Source organism: Anas platyrhynchos, chromosome 8, assembly GCF_047663525.1.
Source record: "Anas platyrhynchos isolate ZD024472 breed Pekin duck chromosome 8, IASCAAS_PekinDuck_T2T, whole genome shotgun sequence".
Lineage (NCBI taxonomy): Eukaryota > Metazoa > Chordata > Aves > Anseriformes > Anatidae > Anas > Anas platyrhynchos.
In genome coordinates, this window is record NC_092594.1 from 8,786,268 (window position 1) to 8,805,619 (window position 19,352).

The 19,352-nt window shown below is 39.0% G+C and overlaps 3 protein-coding genes across 10 annotated transcripts in view; 1 reads left to right on the top strand and 2 right to left on the bottom strand.

Moving 5' to 3' along the window:
* The window catches only part of ABCA4 (ATP binding cassette subfamily A member 4), a 79,326-nt gene extending 65,425 nt beyond the window's left edge, over positions 1–13,901 (bottom strand). Inside the window, exons 1-4 of the mRNA XM_013106556.5 lie at positions 13,146–13,901; positions 11,684–11,874; positions 7,545–7,683; positions 3,740–3,832 (exon numbers count right to left, since the gene is read on the bottom strand). Coding sequence (XP_012962010.4) covers positions 3,740–3,805 — 66 coding nt within the window. The 5' untranslated portion in view covers positions 3,806–3,832; positions 7,545–7,683; positions 11,684–11,874; positions 13,146–13,901. The remainder of the gene's footprint in view (positions 1–3,739; positions 3,833–7,544; positions 7,684–11,683; positions 11,875–13,145) is intronic.
* Positions 1–19,352, top strand: part of ABCD3 (ATP binding cassette subfamily D member 3) — a 210,119-nt gene that overhangs the window by 88,931 nt on the left and 101,836 nt on the right. The window lies entirely within an intron of this gene.
* ARHGAP29 (Rho GTPase activating protein 29) overlaps positions 15,428–19,352 on the bottom strand; it is a 57,545-nt gene continuing 53,620 nt past the window's right edge. For 7 of the 8 annotated variants that reach the window (XM_021271822.4, XM_072041834.1, XM_027462360.3 and 4 more), the window contains 4 exons: positions 18,528–18,834; positions 18,259–18,367; positions 17,791–17,904; positions 15,428–17,290 (listed from right to left, as the gene is read on the bottom strand). In XM_021271822.4, the coding sequence (XP_021127497.3) occupies positions 16,389–17,290; positions 17,791–17,904; positions 18,259–18,367; positions 18,528–18,834 (1,432 nt within the window). In that variant the 3' untranslated portion in view covers positions 15,428–16,388. The remainder of the gene's footprint in view (positions 17,291–17,790; positions 17,905–18,258; positions 18,368–18,527; positions 18,835–19,352) is intronic. The other variant, XM_027462361.3, reaches the window with a different exon arrangement.

Consider the following 19,352-nt stretch of genomic DNA (forward strand, 5'->3'; position numbering starts at 1 on the left):
CACTGTAACAATACAGAAAAACAGGATTAGATGCAATAGAGAAACAGAGGGATTTTATCCGCACTTTTGCAACGCTGGACTCATTAGCAGGCTAAAGTGTAACATACATACCTGAAGGTAAAGCCTTTATCATAAACCTACATTCTTTTATATTTACTTTTGCCTCTTTTTGTCACCACTCATTTCAACATCATTAATTTTCTAATACAGGTAAAAATGTATACATTAAGATCAAACCTCTTACTGAATAACATGCAAGGCTCCATCCAAGGCTGCTTTATTGCCCAGGTCTTTTAATACACTTAGTACAGACATCAGCTGCTAGCTGTGACAGAAAATTAAGGGCACTACTTTACCACAGAGAAACATCCTGCCTATTTTTTCAGTCTTTCCTCCACTCTCATGTTTCAGTTTTACTGCCTCTGTGTGTTTTGGCAGAGGTTTGAAACTACAGTTCTTTGATCTTGTGACACAGGCTTTGGGCTCTGAGGACCAGCTTTTTTTTTTTTTTTTTTTTTTTTTGGTGTGTGTGTGTGCCCAGCCACGTGGCGCTTTTTTCCTCCTCCCTACAAGAGCCAGGACAGACTCTTTCCACTGCGTGGGTTGTACTACATGCACAGGAAAGCTCTCCCTGCCTCCTTTCTTTTACTCCTGCCTCCCACATCAGGCACCAAACATGTAACAGTAGTGTGTACAGCAGCAGAGCCAAAGACACCACAGGCCACAAGTGAATGTAATTTTTTCCCCCTTTTTCTTCAGATTGAGCCATGCAGGGTAAAAGATACTCCACAGAATAATTAAGAACAGGTTTTTGGAGCTGCCCTACTTTTTCCACTGTCATTCTGTTTACTGGCTTTAATTAAACACAGTTTAAGATTATGGCAAAAGGATACAAAGCTTTTCAACAGGCAACTGTTTCCTATTTCACACTTTGTTACAAGGTTGGTTTGTTAAAATAAATAAATAAATAAATAAATCACATCACCTAAGAAGTTATGCATGTCTCATTTTTAAAGCCAGACAAAATCTTGCTAGAAGCAAAGGGCAGATGACAAAATTTTTGGAGTAGGAAACCTCCCACTGTACAGTTCTTCTCCTCCACAGCTGAGCATACAGTGTTACAGGTCCTTCTCAGCAGCTGGTGTGTCTACAGGGCAGACCACTAACACCCACCGCCAACAATTTAATAAGATGTTTGGGATAAGCATTGTGTGTAAATGAACTCCAAGGGGTAAGAACTTGGGAAGGCTCCTGAGTTGTCATTTTTGCTGCAGTTAACCTGGGTTATTGCTCAGGTGTTGGCTCTTCCTCCATTCCCAGGAAATAAAAAATCCTCAGGTTGAATTCAGCATTACTTTGTCTCTGATCTAACTAGTTTGGATGGGATTGAAGGCTAAAGTACAAGTGAAGCTTTCATTCAGTGTGTTGTACAATGAGGACTGACCAAATGCTGTTAGCCCTCTGATATTTTCCTGCAGGCCTTTTCCTGTTAATACACCGGTATCTCAGAACATACTAGGAAGGATCAGAGAGCAGTCCATAAAACCACAAAACCATAAGATTAAGAGCCAAAAATTCCAGCAATGCACACAGAGGAATGTAATATCCACATGGACTTGTAATGGAACAAGATCAGTGGTAAGACCATATAAATCTGACAAGTCTACATTGGCTGTGGATCATCTGTTAACTGTAAGGAAGCCTTTCCTCTTGTGAATTAGAGTAAATAATGAACTTAGGTAAAAGATTGGATATGCCTCCATTTGTGGTACAGCATGATAGTTACCAAAAACCAAGCTGTTTTTCCCCAAACATTTTATATCTGCTTTTGACATTAGGGATTTTTGTTTTGGTTACCTTGTTTCTCTGTGTGAACAAATAAGCAGGTAGATTTATGTACTTAAAAATAAAATTATTTTTACTGGCTCAGTTTTAAAATTTGTTTTACCCTTCAGAGTAGAGAAAATATTTCTCTGATGTGGATTAAATCGCTGTGCTTAAAAGCTAGGAATGATCACCACGAAAAGGCATTCTTTGGCAACACCAGGAAACCCCGAGGCTAGCACTTTTGAAACTTCTAAAAGAAAAATATTAAAAAGAAAAAAAAAATGAATTCCTAAAACCCAAGCAAGAACTTTGGGTGAAATATCTGGAAATACTTGCTTAAATCAACAGTATTTCATACACTGAAAATACTGAAGACACGGATCTATTTGCTAAAAAGTTTTTAAAAAAGGCTTTCAATTCTCTCAGTATACATATTATACATTCCAAGATGGACTTACTTATGTTTCCTTCCTTCTTTCCTTCCTTTTTTCCTTCCTTCCTCTCTCTCTCTCTCTTTCTTTCTCTCCTTCTTCCTTTCTTTTTATTCCCTGAACTTGAGAACCAAACTGTTACAGCTCCTTGGTAATCAGTAAATGCAGGCTAGCTTTGTAAAGGGGCCCTTATATTTGATGTAATTTAGGTGTGGATCAGTTAATTTCATACTGTATTAAATCATGACTTGACAATGTTGCATGCACCAGCTCTTGCTGGCAATGCAAACTGTGGGATAAAGTCTGCAGAGAAGCTACGAAACAACAGACATTCAATTTGTCTATAGAAAAATCACATAATTCTTTGATCCTGGAATTTTTAGCTTGAGTCATTCCTAATAACTAAGATCTCCAGGAGTTATGGAAGAGGACAAGACAGCTGGTGCATTTTTACACAATATACCTTTTGTTATTTTCTATTAGCCAAAACCAAGCAAACAATCACATTAGCATGGACACAAAAGTGGGCTCTGTCTCAGCTCCGTCAGCAAAATAACTGGAAATGTTGGAGGTACCTTCCGTCTGGTTTTGACCAAGTTCTAGTCAAAGCAACTCTGGTTCCAAGCAACTCTGGATACATTTATTACAACTTTCAAACAATGATAGCACAGAAAAAATCAGGACAGCATAGGCAAGCATTTCAACTTATCCTGATTCTGTTTGATCCTGTTGATGTCTGTATCAAGACAAAATCATCTGCATGACTGTTACAGCTTCACAGCTGCCTGACTGTAGTTCCTTATTATTTTTAGTTTGAAATGGTTGGTCTTTCTCTATATGAGCTCAAAGGGAACTTTCCATGAAAAACAGCTTGACAGAAGCAGTCTCAGTACATCATATAACCATGACCCTGTCTTAGGGTTTTGACCAAGAAATTTCAGAAAATAAAAAAAAAAGAAGAAAAAAAAGGTGAAATACAGTAGAAACTAATACATAAATCTGCTCTAATCCATGACTAAGTGTCACAAGATCTAGAAGGACTGAAAGGATTTAAATACTTCTCTGACTTCCACTTTTTTATCATGATATTCAAGCACATAAAGAAAAAAAAATTAATGGAGCTTCAGGCCCCTAATTGGATTCGCTTCTAAAAGCAGTTGGGTGTAAGAGGCAAATCTAAAATTAGGAATCAAATTTCCCTGAGCCCACATTTTCCTGACAACAGATCTTCTATGAATGTAACAAAATATTACTGCCCACAACTCTTTTCCTTGTATGCTGTAGTATTTGTAAAACAAACAAAGAAAACAATGCAACTCTGTCTGCAAGAAACATCTTTGCGAACTGCACAAGACAATATCCCAGTCTCATTTGATTCTGTCAGGAATTTGTGATTTTTATATGCTGATAAATGTATCACCGGTTATTTCATCCAGGGGACTGCATGGTCCAAAGCTGAAATCCAAAGACTAATATTTTACCTTTTGTCTTTTCCGAAGAATCCAGTTCTTCCAGAGTAGAAGTCTGATTTGCCTAAGGAAGTTCATTCTTCTGCACCAACTGTTCTAGCAAACCTGTGGCAAAGGATACATTGACATTTCTCAGCTGACAATTTAAACAGATCTGAGATCAACAAAATTGTTTTCTGTTCTTATTTTAAGATTATGTTATTGTAGAGATTGGTTCCTGTCATTGTCTGCGCCATGTAATTTTGCACTTGATATACTATCACACATGAAAAATTGTGGTTTTCCTTTGTTTTGAGGCTGTTTCCTGTCACACATTTTATCAGCAAAAAGAAAGAGAGAGGAAAAGCATTTCTTTCAAGTGAAAAAATGTCACTAACATTGAATCCAGCTATTAAATTGGACTTTCAAGTAATGAAATGATGAAACAATTAACCGCTTTATCAGATTAAATCAGTGTTTTTAAAATATTTTTTTTGTTTTCCAAGAAAACATGGATTTCCAATTACTTTACATAAAAATACTTATAGGCAGAATCAGTCTTTCCATTTAGACACTATAAATGTATACTGATAAGCACACTGGGTTTTGGAAAGACGAATTAATTTTGTTCCCATTTAAAACAAAATAAAAAAGAAAAAACAAACAAAAAAAATAGGATCTCAGATTTACAGGTTTTTAAATTCAGCGCCTTGTAGGACACTTTACAGGGGATACAACAGAATTTAAGCCACTGTATGCTCTGCTTTCCAGATTCATGCCTCATTTTAACCACCGTGAATTTTTACCCTCAAAAAGAAAAAGAGAATTGGACACATAAGTCTAAACAGACACCTTCCACATACAGGGACCTATTCAAAAATAAAGGAAACATTTTAATTTGTTCCTGTATACACTTCCTACTTTATAGCTGCCTTATGGATAAGAGAGTAGTTTCTTCATGATTGATTAGTAACTGGGAGTCAGTGGAAAGGAGATGTAAGTTAAATATTGGAAAGCACTTTCTGACTATGAGAATGATGATGTAGATCTGTTTGTTGGATATTACCCAAATCTCTATCAAGAATTGCACAGGCAAAACTGCTCACAGATTAGGTGATTTGTTGAGTCTTTCTTGCCACTGTTCATCCAGAATTTTGTTTGTAGATAATCTCTTAAGTGGAGGAAATCTTGTTTTAAGAGGCAAAGCTTGGATAGCATGTAAGAATATATTGTCCTAACCTGCCAACACAGCATTAGTTAGTTGACACAAAAATAAGTAATAACTCTTTGACCATTTCAGAAAATCTTCTCAGGTGCACATTTTAAGATCTGAAAACAAATTCAGACCTCAGCAGGAAACAGGAAGACAGCATTGGTTAGGGGGGCTGACACCTGCTGGAAAAATATTCCTAAAAAACATGCAGATCTCTTCTGACACATTGAACACGGAAGAGATGGGGACAGAGTGTTTGAGACCAAGCTTAGCTAGAATTGTCTATGCTGCTTACCGGGGACCAAATAACAAGACATCAATTCTGCAGAAAAAATCAATGCAAAGCTGATGATGACAAAACCTGCATCATTTCCCATATTTTGTAGGTTAAGAGTTTTGTGTAATTTTCACTGTTAGTCCATCAACTGTAATAACTCAAGTTCTAGAACAACACAGGAAATGAGACCAGGTAAAAAAAGCTATTGCTGTTGTAAAGTGTAAATGGATTAACATTTGATGGTTTGAAGACATACACTTTTGGATTGCAACAGCTTCCCAGCTTGACAGGATAAAATCTAAAGGGAACAAAATAAACCAATTGCTTTGAGTGACTCTGACCAATTCCACGCTACTGCGTTGAAAAGTAGTCCTTATGGTACAGAGAGCATTAAGATCCTAAACAGACATAGTGACATGCAGCAGACAACAATTTTATTTTGGGAGATCCAGCTTCACACTGATGGGATTTGGGGCCTATTTTGACCATTTAACAGAGGGAACAAAATTGAAGTCTTACTTTGAGACCAAACACCTGAATACAGAAGAGTGAGAAGGAAAATCTGTATCAAGGTTCAGATTGACCATTTGATTCCTATCTATACATGGGTGATAGAAAAGGCTAGAATTTAGACAGTATCATTCACTTTTTTCCCCTCTTTTCCTCAGTAATTCAAAAGAAGCACATCTAGTTCTTCAGATGTTTACCCAATCGAGCGCACTTCTGAGCAATTAACTGTTGGAAGGGTTTAGATCCCAGGAAAATAAAATAAAATAAAATTGGCTGACCTTCAAGGCAAGACAAGATTTTGGCAGTTTCACTACTGACAGCAGGTTCTGCAGCTGAACAGGCTGATGGCTCCCTTGGAAAGCCAAGTTTATATATATATTTAGTTGCAGGCAGCTCCAGTAGCAATCAGATTTCTGTTGCCATTAGTGTGGCATGCCTGCAACTCTTTAAGGGTTTCCACTGAGGTTCTCTTCACAGAGCTGCTGACTACGGGCAGTCAGATGGCTTTCTGACACCCTTGCATAACCCAGGACTCTCTAACCTGTTGGTGTTCTGAAGAATGAATCCTACAGCTGGAAAAATGGGAAAAGGCCAATTCTGTTCTAGCTCCTTTCACCTTCCTCTAAACCCCAGGTGGGCACTCTGCAATCTTTCTGCAACAGCTGTGAAAGGAAATTCAAGCCTTCATTCCAAGGCCATAAAATATGTACTCTGCCAGTGTTCTGGCCTCTCCTCTTCCTCCTCTTGGCTCATTACTGAACTACCCAATATGTTGTTTCTATCTCACTGAGAGATTCCCTAGTAGTACAGAGTCTGTCAGCTCATGTTCCCACATTTCTCACAATGTATGACATACCTGCACCATCCTGTAACTTTTACGATTGTTGTTAGCAAGTAAAAATTGCAGTGCAAGGTCATGAATGGGGTTAGGATTGCCAGATAACATTCTGTTAGCATTTGCCCTAGAAAATTTAGCTACTTTTCTGACACTTGGCATTTAAGTAGTAAAGAAGACAGAACTAATAACCTTGGGAAGAAAAAGGGACATAAGTAAGGTTATCCAGATTGTCCTTCTACATTAAACCTTGCTAGTTAGGGCTGTTGAGAGCCATCGGGAGAGAGATTCCTTACAAGAGAAGTAACTCCTTAATGATAGACAACCTAATTAACATGTACAAATTGCAAAGGAATCAGTGAAAGAAAGAAAACAGTGATTACTAGACTGATTGCCAAGGTTAAGATTCTGCTAAATAAATCAGAACATAAAAACATTTTTCTTTTTAGCCTAAACCAAGATATTTAAATTATAGCATTAATACTTGAGGTGCAGACAACATATAAAACATGAAGAAAGATTCCATTTTGCTCTGCGGACATATTTTAGAAACATTTCTAATTTTACCACATATTTACATTTCACCAGGCTGCCTTGTTTATTAAACCTTAATTGGGAGCTAGTGGAAAGAAGCTTGCTTTCCTAAATGGAACACTTTCACAATTATGACTGTTGTCTTTGTCTTAAGTCTGTTAAGAGTAATTGTCTTAACCTTATACAGCTTAGAAACCTAAATTAGACAGGTAAACATGGAACAGAAGTGTAGGAAAGAAGAACTAAAATAGTGCAATCAGGAGACAGTGGAGAGATAAACCTCAGATTCTGTAGCAAGACAGAATAAATAAGTAGTAACTCATTTTCAGTCCCGAAATATCCTTCCCTATCTAGGCATTACTTGACAGATTAACATAGAACTGTATCGTCAAGATTCAAACTCTACGAATTTAAGTAGAGCAAAACAGTGCAATTTAACTACAGAGAAGGTCCATGCTAAAAATAGTACCTAGCAACAATGCGTCGAGAACTCCACATGGGCTCTGGAGGTACGTGAACTTCTGAAGTGATTAGTCATGCTGTAGATCTACCTTTGTTCTTAAAGGCAGAAGCATCCAGATCGCAAGATCAGCCAGGGTTTGAGGCAACTGCGATTAGGAACAGCACAGGCACTATAAGAAATTCAGTTACCAAAAAAGTTAAGCTTATTAACACAGATATTAACCCCCCTCCTAAAAGCAGAAAACTACAACAAAAACAAAACAAAAAAACCCATGCCACATTAAGAACTGTTCATTCAGCTTTCCCAAAGAAGCTAATGCAAATCAAGTTTGTTAATATTTAGAATGGCGTGCATTTGCTGCCCAAAGATAACAAGCTCAAAGGATGTGACTTATATCCACGGCATACATAAATCTCTGGATTGTTAATTTTCCTTTTGCAGGAACTGATTTCCACTTCCGGGGGCTGAGTGTAAGGGTCAACAAAAATAACTTGGTTCCATCAGCAGCATACTGCTGAAGCGTGGTAAGACTATTACAAATTCCCAAACCATAGGGAAATAAAAAATGGCACTTCTTCTGTGCTTTCTTCCTTTTTTGCTAGCTGTTAGTACGATAACATAGAAAAATGATTTGCTGCATACATTCAGAAAAACAATTATATGTATTGTTGACAGAAGACAAGTGAAACAATTAGTTACATCCATTATTACCTCTAGTTTTCCTACACAATGTAACAAAGCTAAATACTGATTTTAAATCAGTAGAAATAAGTTAACTTTTATACTTAAAAACCTAGTTTCTCAAAGTTCAATCCTATCTTACTACCTTCAGGACAACATCAGAAAGAAACAAGCAAACAAGCAAGGCATAAAAATATCTTTAAAAAATAAAGTAATAAAAAGGGGCTTTTTCTTCCTTCTTTTTCTAGCTTTTGCCTTTCAACAGGAAATATAGCGACAGCTTTTAAAACCTTGACATTCTAGTGTTACAGTTGGAACTACAAAAAGCCATTAGAAATTAAGTTAAGCATTTATTTCTCAGCTGATAGTAAATGAAGACAGTAATAGACTGAATCAGATGCCTCTGTATTTTACTTCATGTTATGTAACAGGGAGGCCTAAAAATGAGTTAAACAAATCCACATCATGTGGAGTAGGTTTCACATTTTGACTGGCTGCCAACAATGAACAATAGCTCTTCCCTGACTTAATCCTGGAGGTTCAGTAAAACATTCCTTTTTTTTTCCAGACTGTAAATAGCAGTTAGCAAAGGGTACTCTTACCCTGTTTGTACTGTACCTATTATACCTTATTAATAAAAGCTATCAACAAATTCTCTTAACTGTGTATTTCTTCAGGTATTGTATTTATATTTTATCAATTTAATCAATACCTTCACTATGTTCCTGCTTCTGCTGAGGACCCTGAGCTCCAGGGGTACTGACATATCAGACTACTTCATTACCAGGTTAAGAACAATGCAGTGTGTTAATTAATTCTTAGCCTGTTTAATCTAAGCACTGTCCTTAGTAACTTTATAAGCAGAGTTCTTCAACTGTATGTCTGCTGCTATGGTCTTAGAGAAGACACAAGCCTTTCCCACTACTTCAACACTTAGTTCATAGGAATTTCAACCGTTTCTCTAAGCTCCATTTGTTTTATGAAGGTGGCACAAGTATTTTTCTCTATAGGAGACAATGTTCTAGAGACTGGGAATTTCTTCTGGGCTGTCTAGACAAATCAAACCTGCAGTAACTGGAGAAAAATATTTTTTTACCCAGTTCATTTTCACACATGACTATGACAAAATGAATGTTTTTGCTGTTGCTGCCACACTTCCCTTGTGAAAAGCATGGGGAGTTTGTTCTTCTAGTGTCTGAGTGTGCAAAAGTAGCCAGGTACGGTAGTTTAGTACATTTCTTCATGGATCATCACTCCACAGGAAGAGAGAGAGAGTGAGACATAGAAGTGACCATTTCATAACACCACTATAGGACAAAGAAGACTGTTCTTCTCAACCAAGACTTCTTCCATGTTAGGTTTTCTAGAACTTCTAAAATGTCAGCAAGCTGCAAGCTCTCATAGAAACACAGTAAGCTGTGTATATAAGAATACAACCTGGCTGAATGTGTTCTAGTTCACACCTCCAGAGATGCATTCAGAGAACTTTTCAGCAAGCTTTGTCCTTCAACTAATATTTACTATATCCAGTTACATATTAGAATTAAATGACTCAGTGCACATCTCCAAGATAAATTATCCCCAACTAGTATCTGTTAAAGGTCAGACACAGAAGCAAAAAAGCACTGAATGAACACTAAGGGGTTGGTTTGTTTTTAAACAAATTTAAACAAATGATTTTTCATCTTTAAGGGTTTCAATAGACCACAATGCAGCGAAGACACCCACCAGGGTTTCTGTCAGGCAGGGGCACTGTATGAGCATTATCGTAACGTCCCTCGCTGCCTCACTGGGGCTGTTGTTCCAAGTACGAGTTGATCACTACTCCAACCTTCATTATTTAAAAAATAATGGAAAAAGTTGTGGCAGCATTTGCCCATTTCTTTCTCCCTTGTAGGGCTCCTGGGAGACCTTTGGGAATCCTCCACAGAACTCTGCTTCACTGAATTTGATAACCTGTAAGTTTACATCAGACCACACCACAGCTCTGACAGCACAGCACTGCACTTAGCACCCTGCTTCCTTACCACGACTATCTCAGGACATTCAAGCAGCTGCACAGATTTGTTGCCTAAACCAACGACTTCAAGCAGGCCTTCTTCAGGAAGGATTACTTGGCCACCTCATCTTTTAAACGTGGCCTTGGTCTGATTTCTTTTGGCTGTGTTCATATCACAGCCCTGCTGCAATCTTAACAAAGAAATAAGGGGCTTTATGAACCTGCAGAGGGAAGTCCACTCTGACTAATGGCATTGCAAAACAGAGAAACTAGGGCTGCTATTAGGCTGCAGCTTGTGCTTAAGCACTGCTACTATGTCTGAGGCAATCAGACAATTTAACTCTTTTATTCAGCAAACAAACATTTTAGCCTTGAGATGAGCTCAAGTTATTTTAAGAAAATTGCTATTTTTTTGCTGCCTGTATGGTATGCAGAGACAGCTCTAACAGATTAAACTAATCTCTCCTAATTAGATTTTTACATCACAAGGATAATGATGTGTTATGTTTCTTCTGCATTCAACTACATCAGCTCTATCTGTGACCCACCTTTGCTTTGTAAACAGTGGGATCTTCAAAAGTAAACACAGAAAGCTTATGTGGGGCCTACCAGTTCACAGGGGAGGAGAAAATATGGTTCAGCTTACAAAGCGCACTGTGCACAGTTTCTCTGGTAGCTCTATCTACAGTTGTCACCATCACTTAGGGATTTCCTAATCTGTAGTTTGTTGCTAGCAGCAGCAAAAAAGAACATGGCTAAAGCGGCAAGTGGAAATACAGATTTGATTACAGTCCTTGTATTATACCTACAATAAACACATGATAAAGTTCCCTGGGCTGTACATTCACGAACACGTAAATGCAATGCAGTATACATGTTCATACAGGACACGTGTTCTGCCAGAGTAAGACTGGGATTGCACTATTTATAGAAGACAAAGGCCCAAATGAGTCATAACGGACACTGTAAGACCTAATTAAATGTTAACATCACTTCACCTACATGTGCCATAGTTTCAACACTGTCAGTATTTTATTAGTTTTCTTATTTCCTAACTTATTCCTGAATTCTGACTACAAAGTCAAAATGATTTTGACTACAAAGTCAAAACTGGTTAAGTGCTGTTTGTTCAGCAAATTATAAAAACATCTCTAGTAAACCCTCCAGCAACACAAGAAAAAAAAAATCTCTAAAATTATTAGAACGTTAAAACTACCTGCAAAGATAGCTTGGAATATATGCACACTTGTGTACTGGGTGTGCTCATGGGCCAACACTTCTAATTTTCAAGAATAATGCTCTCCAGCATCCTGACAATTTCTGAACTGGTGAGTTGTTCCTTCTTACATAAAAGGAATCTTCTTACTAGATTGTTCCTAGACAGTGCCTCACTAGAAAACTAACACAATTAAATGCTAACACAATTGTGCTGAGGCAAACCAAAGGAGCGTGTGTGTAAACATACCTTATAGACAAGCAGATACGCTGTGTGCACATCGAGAAAACTATGATGCACACAGTCAGGATGGGATTTTCTGAGTTAAGGTAATTTTTGCATCCAGTTATCCTAAACTCCTGTGGAAAACCCAAGTGGAAGGTTTTTCATGTTTTTCCTGCTGGGCTTCAGAAGCCTCTATGAATCAGACAAGGCATGACCTGAAGGACAAAAATACGCAGTTGGGGTCAAATGGTATTTCTTGGAAATGGCAGCTAGTGAAAGAATTAAAGAAAAGAGACAAAAAGAGAACTGAGTTGTGCCACTTGAAAAGACCACAAAGAAATCAGTGCACAGAAACTAGTGAAAACTGTACAATTCGTAACGTTACTGACAGAATGATTTGAGGGGTGCACTGGCAAGAAATCAGAGAATAAGAAAAACCCCAGGAAAACATTTTTTGAAAGGTGCATGCTCCTAGAAATCAAAGGTAAACAGAATCAGATTCCTCCACATTTCAAAACAGGCAAATGTGGCACCTTAAACAGATCCTGTGACACGTAGACTCAGTGGAGGGCTAATGACCCCTATCTACACAGGACATGCACTGATCAAACAATTGCAAAGCATACCAAAGTACAAACTCAGAAGGAATGTTTTCTAGTCTAGCATAACCTGGTTTACTTCACTTAGAAACTCTTCTGCCAACCAGGAACACAAGGGCTTTTTCCTAGCATTCACCTTTCTCTAACATTTTACATTTTGGGAGCTTTAGGATGCCTTTTTCTTCTATCTGTGAGTGAAAATACTTTTCAAAATCCCACACATCTGTATCTGAAGCCAAACTCTCCTTCCTCCACAAAGAAGAAGGGGCATGCAGATAGAAACTTCTTCTGAAACCTCCTGCTATATAACTTATTTACGTGTCAACATGCTTATATAAAATAGCATTATTTCTAAATATCACAGAACCAGCCTTAAAGCTTTGCTAGTGGAAAGCCAAAATGATTTGTCCCATTTTGCTAGCACAATAACTCTGTGTACATTAACAAGCATGATGACCATATAAAAGTAAATCTGTAGAGTGAAAGAGTGAGTGCTGAGGGCTCAGCACCCAGACGCGGTGTCTCAGTTGCTTCAGGTATCTCCAGTCTGGCCCCACAGACCACACATTAGCAACTGAAGCACATCAGGTACCCTGCTGAAGCACGTCTCAGATTAATCTCATCCAAAACCAGTCAGGCTTGTGTGCTGAGATCACAGAGAATATGTAAAGGAGTCACTTAAAAAGTACAAACGTGATCTGAACTAGATTACCAATGTTAGCATACACACACTGACAGCATTCACACAGCATTTTGTGCTGGCTTTCAGATGACCTCAATTAGGCCTTTACTACACTGCAGGAGCTAAAGAATTCATGGATTTGCAAGCAAAACAAGGACTTAAAGAGAAGCAATAAAATACTGGAAAACTTACCACAAAAGCTTACCTCATGCATGAGCACTGCTGTGCTATGGGAAAGTGAAAGATTTCTGAAGGAAACGTTCGGCTAGGCTGCAGAGAAACACGTATCTTAGATGCAGAATAACACTGCTCAGTGGTAAGGAGATTGTTTTAATCCTGTGCTTGATGCAGAACAGCTCAATCTGCAACTTTAAGGACTCCTGAATAAAAAACCTCCCTTATGTTCGGTTTGAACAGGACTTGCACAACACGGTATATGTACCAAGAAGCTGATACTCCTTTAAGATTTTCCCTCAGATCCGAACAAACCATGCATTTGAAAAGATGGTGTCAGAAGGGTAGTTCTGGTAGCGTTAGGGGCCCTGCTAAACAAACAGCTGTCATGACTAATTAGGTCAGGGAATTATGGAAGTCAGTACTCTGACAAACCTTTAAGAGGGATGAGGCAGTGCATTACAACTTCAGAAAACCTAATTACCAAGCAAATCTGACACAGAAAGGTTTCCTCCCAAGAGGGCAGCCGCAGGGGGCTCGCACATTGCGTGACCCGGAGTCCTGTCACCTGAGGGAGGTGGATGGGATTGCAGCAATTCGGCTGCGGTGAAGCAACTCCAAACGCAAGACCTGGAGAAATTTGCACCAGAATAGAAACAAACAATAGGGCCCATTCGTAACATTTCCAGTCAAAAAGAAAACCAGCGGCTTTCCCGTCAGCCTTACGGCCCTGCTACCCCCGCAGCCGTGCTGGGGGCCCCCCCCCGCCACGTCCCCCTCGCCTCCGGCCCGCTGAGGCGTTTCGCCCCGCGGGGGGGGGGGGGGGGGAAGGCCTCGCTGCACCACCGCCAGAAGGGCTTGAAACCGAGACACAGCGGCTAACGAAAAATTTAGAAATACTTTTAAAAAGAGGTCGCAGCCTCCGGTCCCCCAATTACTGCTCCCCGGCCGAAGGGCAGCGGGGTCGCCGCTCGGCGCCTCACCTCCCGCAAACGCCTGCTTGTCAGAAGTTGTTGCACACAAAACACGCCTACGGGGTTACCAAGCACATGCAGCAGTTAGCCCCAGTACTTCGAGACACACATTTTGAAAGGGATAAGCCTTTCAAATAACCGTAAAAATAACCTGCTCTAGTATCATAACATCTGCATCTTGCAATGCTGCCCTCACCGTGCTCAGCCCAGCCTTTGGGGAGCTGCCTGCCTCAGGAAGCGCCCAAAGAGCTGAAGCACATTAAAAACAGCGGTAGCGTTTCACCCTAGCCCGACATACATGGATGGCACGTAAAAACCAGGATGGTGACTTGGCCAGTAGCAGCTAACATTGCCCCTTGGTTGAGAAACACATCCGTCTGTTCTCACAGACCAGCACACAGACTGATTCTCCATCTCAGCAGCCTGCGTGGGGGAGTGCTGGAGGCCCTCCATTCACCTGATAACCACTAACTAAAAGTATCAAAATTTTTATTAGAATTTAATCCATTACCATATTCAGTACTGGACATATGCTAAAGTATCTAAAAATATAGTGAGACCACAGATTTAACTGAAGTTTAAAAATGAACTTGCCATCATGCAGTCCTTATCCATACAGATAATATCACCTTTTCACAACTGTGCTATAATGTTCTGCTACTGTGCCTCTAGATTTCATTAATGCTATTTCTGCTCATATAGCAATTTTTTTTCCCTCCTCTACTCTCAAACTGGAAGAAACTCCCATGTCAAGAAGACATACTATTCCTCTGATTTTATTACACAGCTTGAAATGTCAGTCTGGCCAGAAGCGGTTGTCTGGCTGGTGCCCTCAGGCTTCACAAAGCAGCACCCAAAGAATGTGGCTCATGCCATGACCAGAATTGACTAGTGGTAGCATGGCCTCTGACAAGTATGTGGGCTGTGCCTCTGTGCTAAGATGATAAACTCACAATACAGAGCTTTGACTTCCTTGTCATCTTTTGTTCTGGAAACTAAAATCAGATTATGTCCACTGAATGCAATGTGGGATTTATTTGGGTATTTTGGGAGGAAGGACTAAAGGAATGGAGTAGAAAAGTTCTGTTTTACAGTGTTAAACATAATGAAAATTGTTTCTTTGCTCTTCCTAGTCCTTTCAGTCGTTATTTTTAGGAAGTACTATGCTAACTGTGCTCTACAGCATGTTAGAAAGGGTCAAATTAACTGTAATCTGATTAAGAAAAGTGTAACCATCCCCTAAAGACAGATGCAGAAAAGTATTATTATACTATTGCAGGCCAAATGTCTGTATTTTAATAAGTTAGAAGATATCCATGTATAGAAGCCACAGAGTCACTGAAATGTTAACAAGTTAATATATTTTAAAGCAAATATAACAGTGTACACATAAAAACCATTTAATATAAAGTGAAAACCATTAGATGCACCTACTACTGCAGATTTTTGGTTATTTTCAGCTCTTTCACTGACACTTGGAAACAGTGCTCTTCATTTCAGTTACACCAAGTTAAATGGCAAAACTGATCTACAGCAAGCAAACTGCTGCCTTTTCATTCCACTGGGAAAGACAGCACCACTGCAATTGCGTCTCTCTAGAAGGGCACCCATATGAAACTGACTGTGAACATTTGTCCCACTCACTAACACATGCAAGAAATTAGACGTGGCTTGGCTGCTGCTTCTGAATAGCAAAGCTCAGTAAGTGCATCTTTGCTGTACAAAGTGACAGACAGAAAACTGTCAACAGATAACCATATCTGCCTAAATATACACATATAATACATAATGATGGGCCATGTTGGCCAGTAAGTAAGTCTCTTCAGGAGCAAAGCTTTAATTGCACAGATTATAAAACTGAACAAATGCTTCTACAGAGCAAATTACAAGCTTTGGTTTATGCTTAGACAGTGAACAAACCCTTCCATTTTTATTAACATCTATTATGAAAAATGGGTCACCTCATTGCTACATGCGATAGTCAGTTCTCTATGATTAAGTACTTCATTCCATACAATGAAATGAAGCTCTGTGTCTTATCCAATGAACCCATTAGCTGTATTCTGGATTGGGATGCAATAAATCCTTATGAAAATCCATTGAATTACAAAAAAGTTTGACTTATTTCCTTCACAATTCCCCACCCCTCCCCTCCATTTTTAAAATGCTGCATATATAAAAATAACTTCAATATGGCACAGAAGTGGGATTCTCAAGGGAAAGCATAGGGTAAATGGACAAAGGGAAGTATCCCCTGGCAAGATCAACAAACTGCATACAGTCCATGAGGAACTTGCACCCTATACAAAATGAGCTTCCCTGTGTTCCAACTCTTGGATCCTTTTTGGTCTCAGTCTCTGATAAGTAGGCTTCAGATCTGTAGGGTGAGCATCCTCTGAGCTAGTTTTTTGTTCATCTGTGTTTTGTCCAGGATCACCTGATAAAGGCACAGAGCTCCTAGCTAGTTTCACAGTATTATCCTGGTGAAGCACCGAGCTAGCGCTGGTTGATGCACAAGCTTTTGTGGTAGAACTCTCTTCATTTTGTTTTGATTTGTTAGAGGGTGGTTTATAAAATGTCCCTGGGGGTGGCTGCAATGTTCTTGATGCTCTGAAGGTAGCAACAGACTTGGCATCAGGACCACTCCCTTCTGCTGCTGTCCTTCCTGACCTTACAGAAAGAGAGTATGGCTTAACATGAAGACCGGCATTAGCAGAATTGTTACCCATGCTGCATGATGAAGATAAGGCACCTGCAGTTCCACTCTCAAGTGCTCGGTTCTCCTGGGGCACATTAGTCACAATCATCGCTGTCCTTGCTGTGATATCATATTGTTTATATTGCTTGTCCCAAGTTTTTCGCAGCATCTGGGTGTCACAACAAGAAAGTCTGCAACAGGTACTAACAGCAGAGAGTGCCTTTACCTCTGAAACTTCTTCAATAGTAGGGCTCTTGCCAAGATTCTCCGGACTTACTGCTCCTGCATTTTTTGTATTTCTTTCATTCAAAACACATGGAGGAAGTATCCTGTCTACAGGTAAGCTCACAGGGCGAATAGCTAGTTTTGTCCTTGGAACCCGCAATGGAACTTTGTTAATTTGACGATTAGGTTTTGCAGGAAGTAAGTTAATTTTACAGCCATCTTCACCTGGAGAAACAAATGAATCATTGTCTTTTTCTGAAGCTGGACTCACAGCATCACCTGGAAACACATAAGTAGATGCTCGTCAAGTCAGCAAGACTTTAACAAACAGAATACAATCTTCATTAATGGCTCCCTCACAGCTGGTATTGTAATAGGATAACAGCTTTTAGGTATAACTTTCCACATAGCTATGAGCAACCTGCTAAAACCAAATGTTAGTATTTCAATAACAGTAAAACAGATATTGTACAGATGTGACTAAGGAGAAAGCGGACAGAGACATTACTTTTTTTTTTTTTTTTGCTAGTGCTCTCCCATTTCCTGGATAATCTTCCATTTTTAAAATTTTAACAGTTTTCAGAATGTTGTACTCTATGTACAGAACATCACCAAACTGGTAACAACAACTCAAAATCGTTGTAATTAAGAGATCATGTATAGTTACACGTAAATAAAGTGTAGGAAATTATGCCTACGTTAAAATGAACCACTGTAGTAGCGCATGCAAACAGAAGAACAAAAATCTTGTATAAGATTTATAGGTAGGATAGGCAAACCTGTCTCTTTTGGAGCCGAAATAATGTCCAAAACGCATGCAGCTGTTGATTCTGTCAGAGAGCTACTCTTTCCAGAGCCTTCTTGTTTACCACCAAAATGTAACGATGCACGTTCTGGGAGACAACGACCAAAATGTTAATCACTGGATATTACTTCATAGCATCATAGTAGACTGCAGAAATCCACGGCCACAATGTTTTTTACCATTTTTTTTCCTAAAGAAGTCACCATTGTGTTAACAAATACTTTAAATTGATTCTATAACCACATTTATTTCTGATAGCCTTTAGAAAGATTTAATTCTGTTCCTCTTACAAAGATAAACACTATATCAAGCACTAACAAGCAAGCTTTTAGGCAAGACTAGCTTGTTTGAATTGAAGAGGTACATGCACCATAATCTAATGCATCTATGCATCCACCTAAATGCATTCTATTCACCCATCCAAGAATAAAATTCCACTAACCAGTTGCAGACGTATCTACTTGTTCTTTTGTATTCTTGCTGTTGTTTGATTCCAAGAACAACACAGCTGCTTCTGAAGCTCTGTTTTCACTTGGAGCTATCAGAATACCCTGTTAACGTAAGTCAGAGTGAAAGTAAATGAGAACAAGAGAAAAGACTCCAAAAAAAAAAAAAAGTAGCTTATAGAAATGTGTTTCAGAATGCTGTAGCATTTAACACAAGGTAAGATGGCACAGGTGGCACTGCATCAGCACAAGAGAATTCACTCACTTCCTTTACAGCAACAAATGACTTCCTCTGCTGCTGTGGCTCCCTCTCTCCTCCTGATAATGCAACTCTGACTGTAATGGCAGCTTCTTCAGACTGAGATGTGCTCAGAAGTGGTTGCAATGAAACATCAAATATCTTTTCATAGTATGTTATGAGTAACTCCACTATCCGTGCCTGATATGGATAATCCACAAGTGACGACAAGGAAACTGTAGCATCCGTTTGACGTGGCCTGATCAGAGTTGGGCCAAATATTATGCCAAGATTGCTGGCTGACATTTTATTTTCATCAGACTGTTCTGTAACCCTGCATAAGGAGAGAGGAAAAAAACAACCAAGAGTAACAGGGGGTTTCACTTCTTCAGAATTATTTTAAGTATTAATTCTAAGTTATGTCTAAAGAGGCTAAAAGACAAAAATACCAAAGGTGGGTTTGGGAGGCAGGCAGAATCAAAGATGACAGCACTTAACAGCAACTTGGACTAAGCCCTTTCAGTGTGTTTTTTATGTCTAATTTAGTGCTATTTGTGACCATCTGGAATTTTGAATAAATGAGGCAGGAGGGTAGGCAAGGGTATGTGCAAACAGATGGAGAAATACAGGTTAGAATCTAGTAACGTGACAACTCAAAGACCTCAACCCAACATCACTACACATATGGCATGCTTAGGCAAACTATAAAGTCTCTATGCTACTTCTGAAGCACTTAGTGAGAGTAATTGATGAATACAAATACAAATCTGTCTTTTTCCATGGGATCTCTTAAAAGGTCAGAATGTGCCTGATTTCATTAAATTCTCTTCTGGCATAAGGTTATGTAATGTA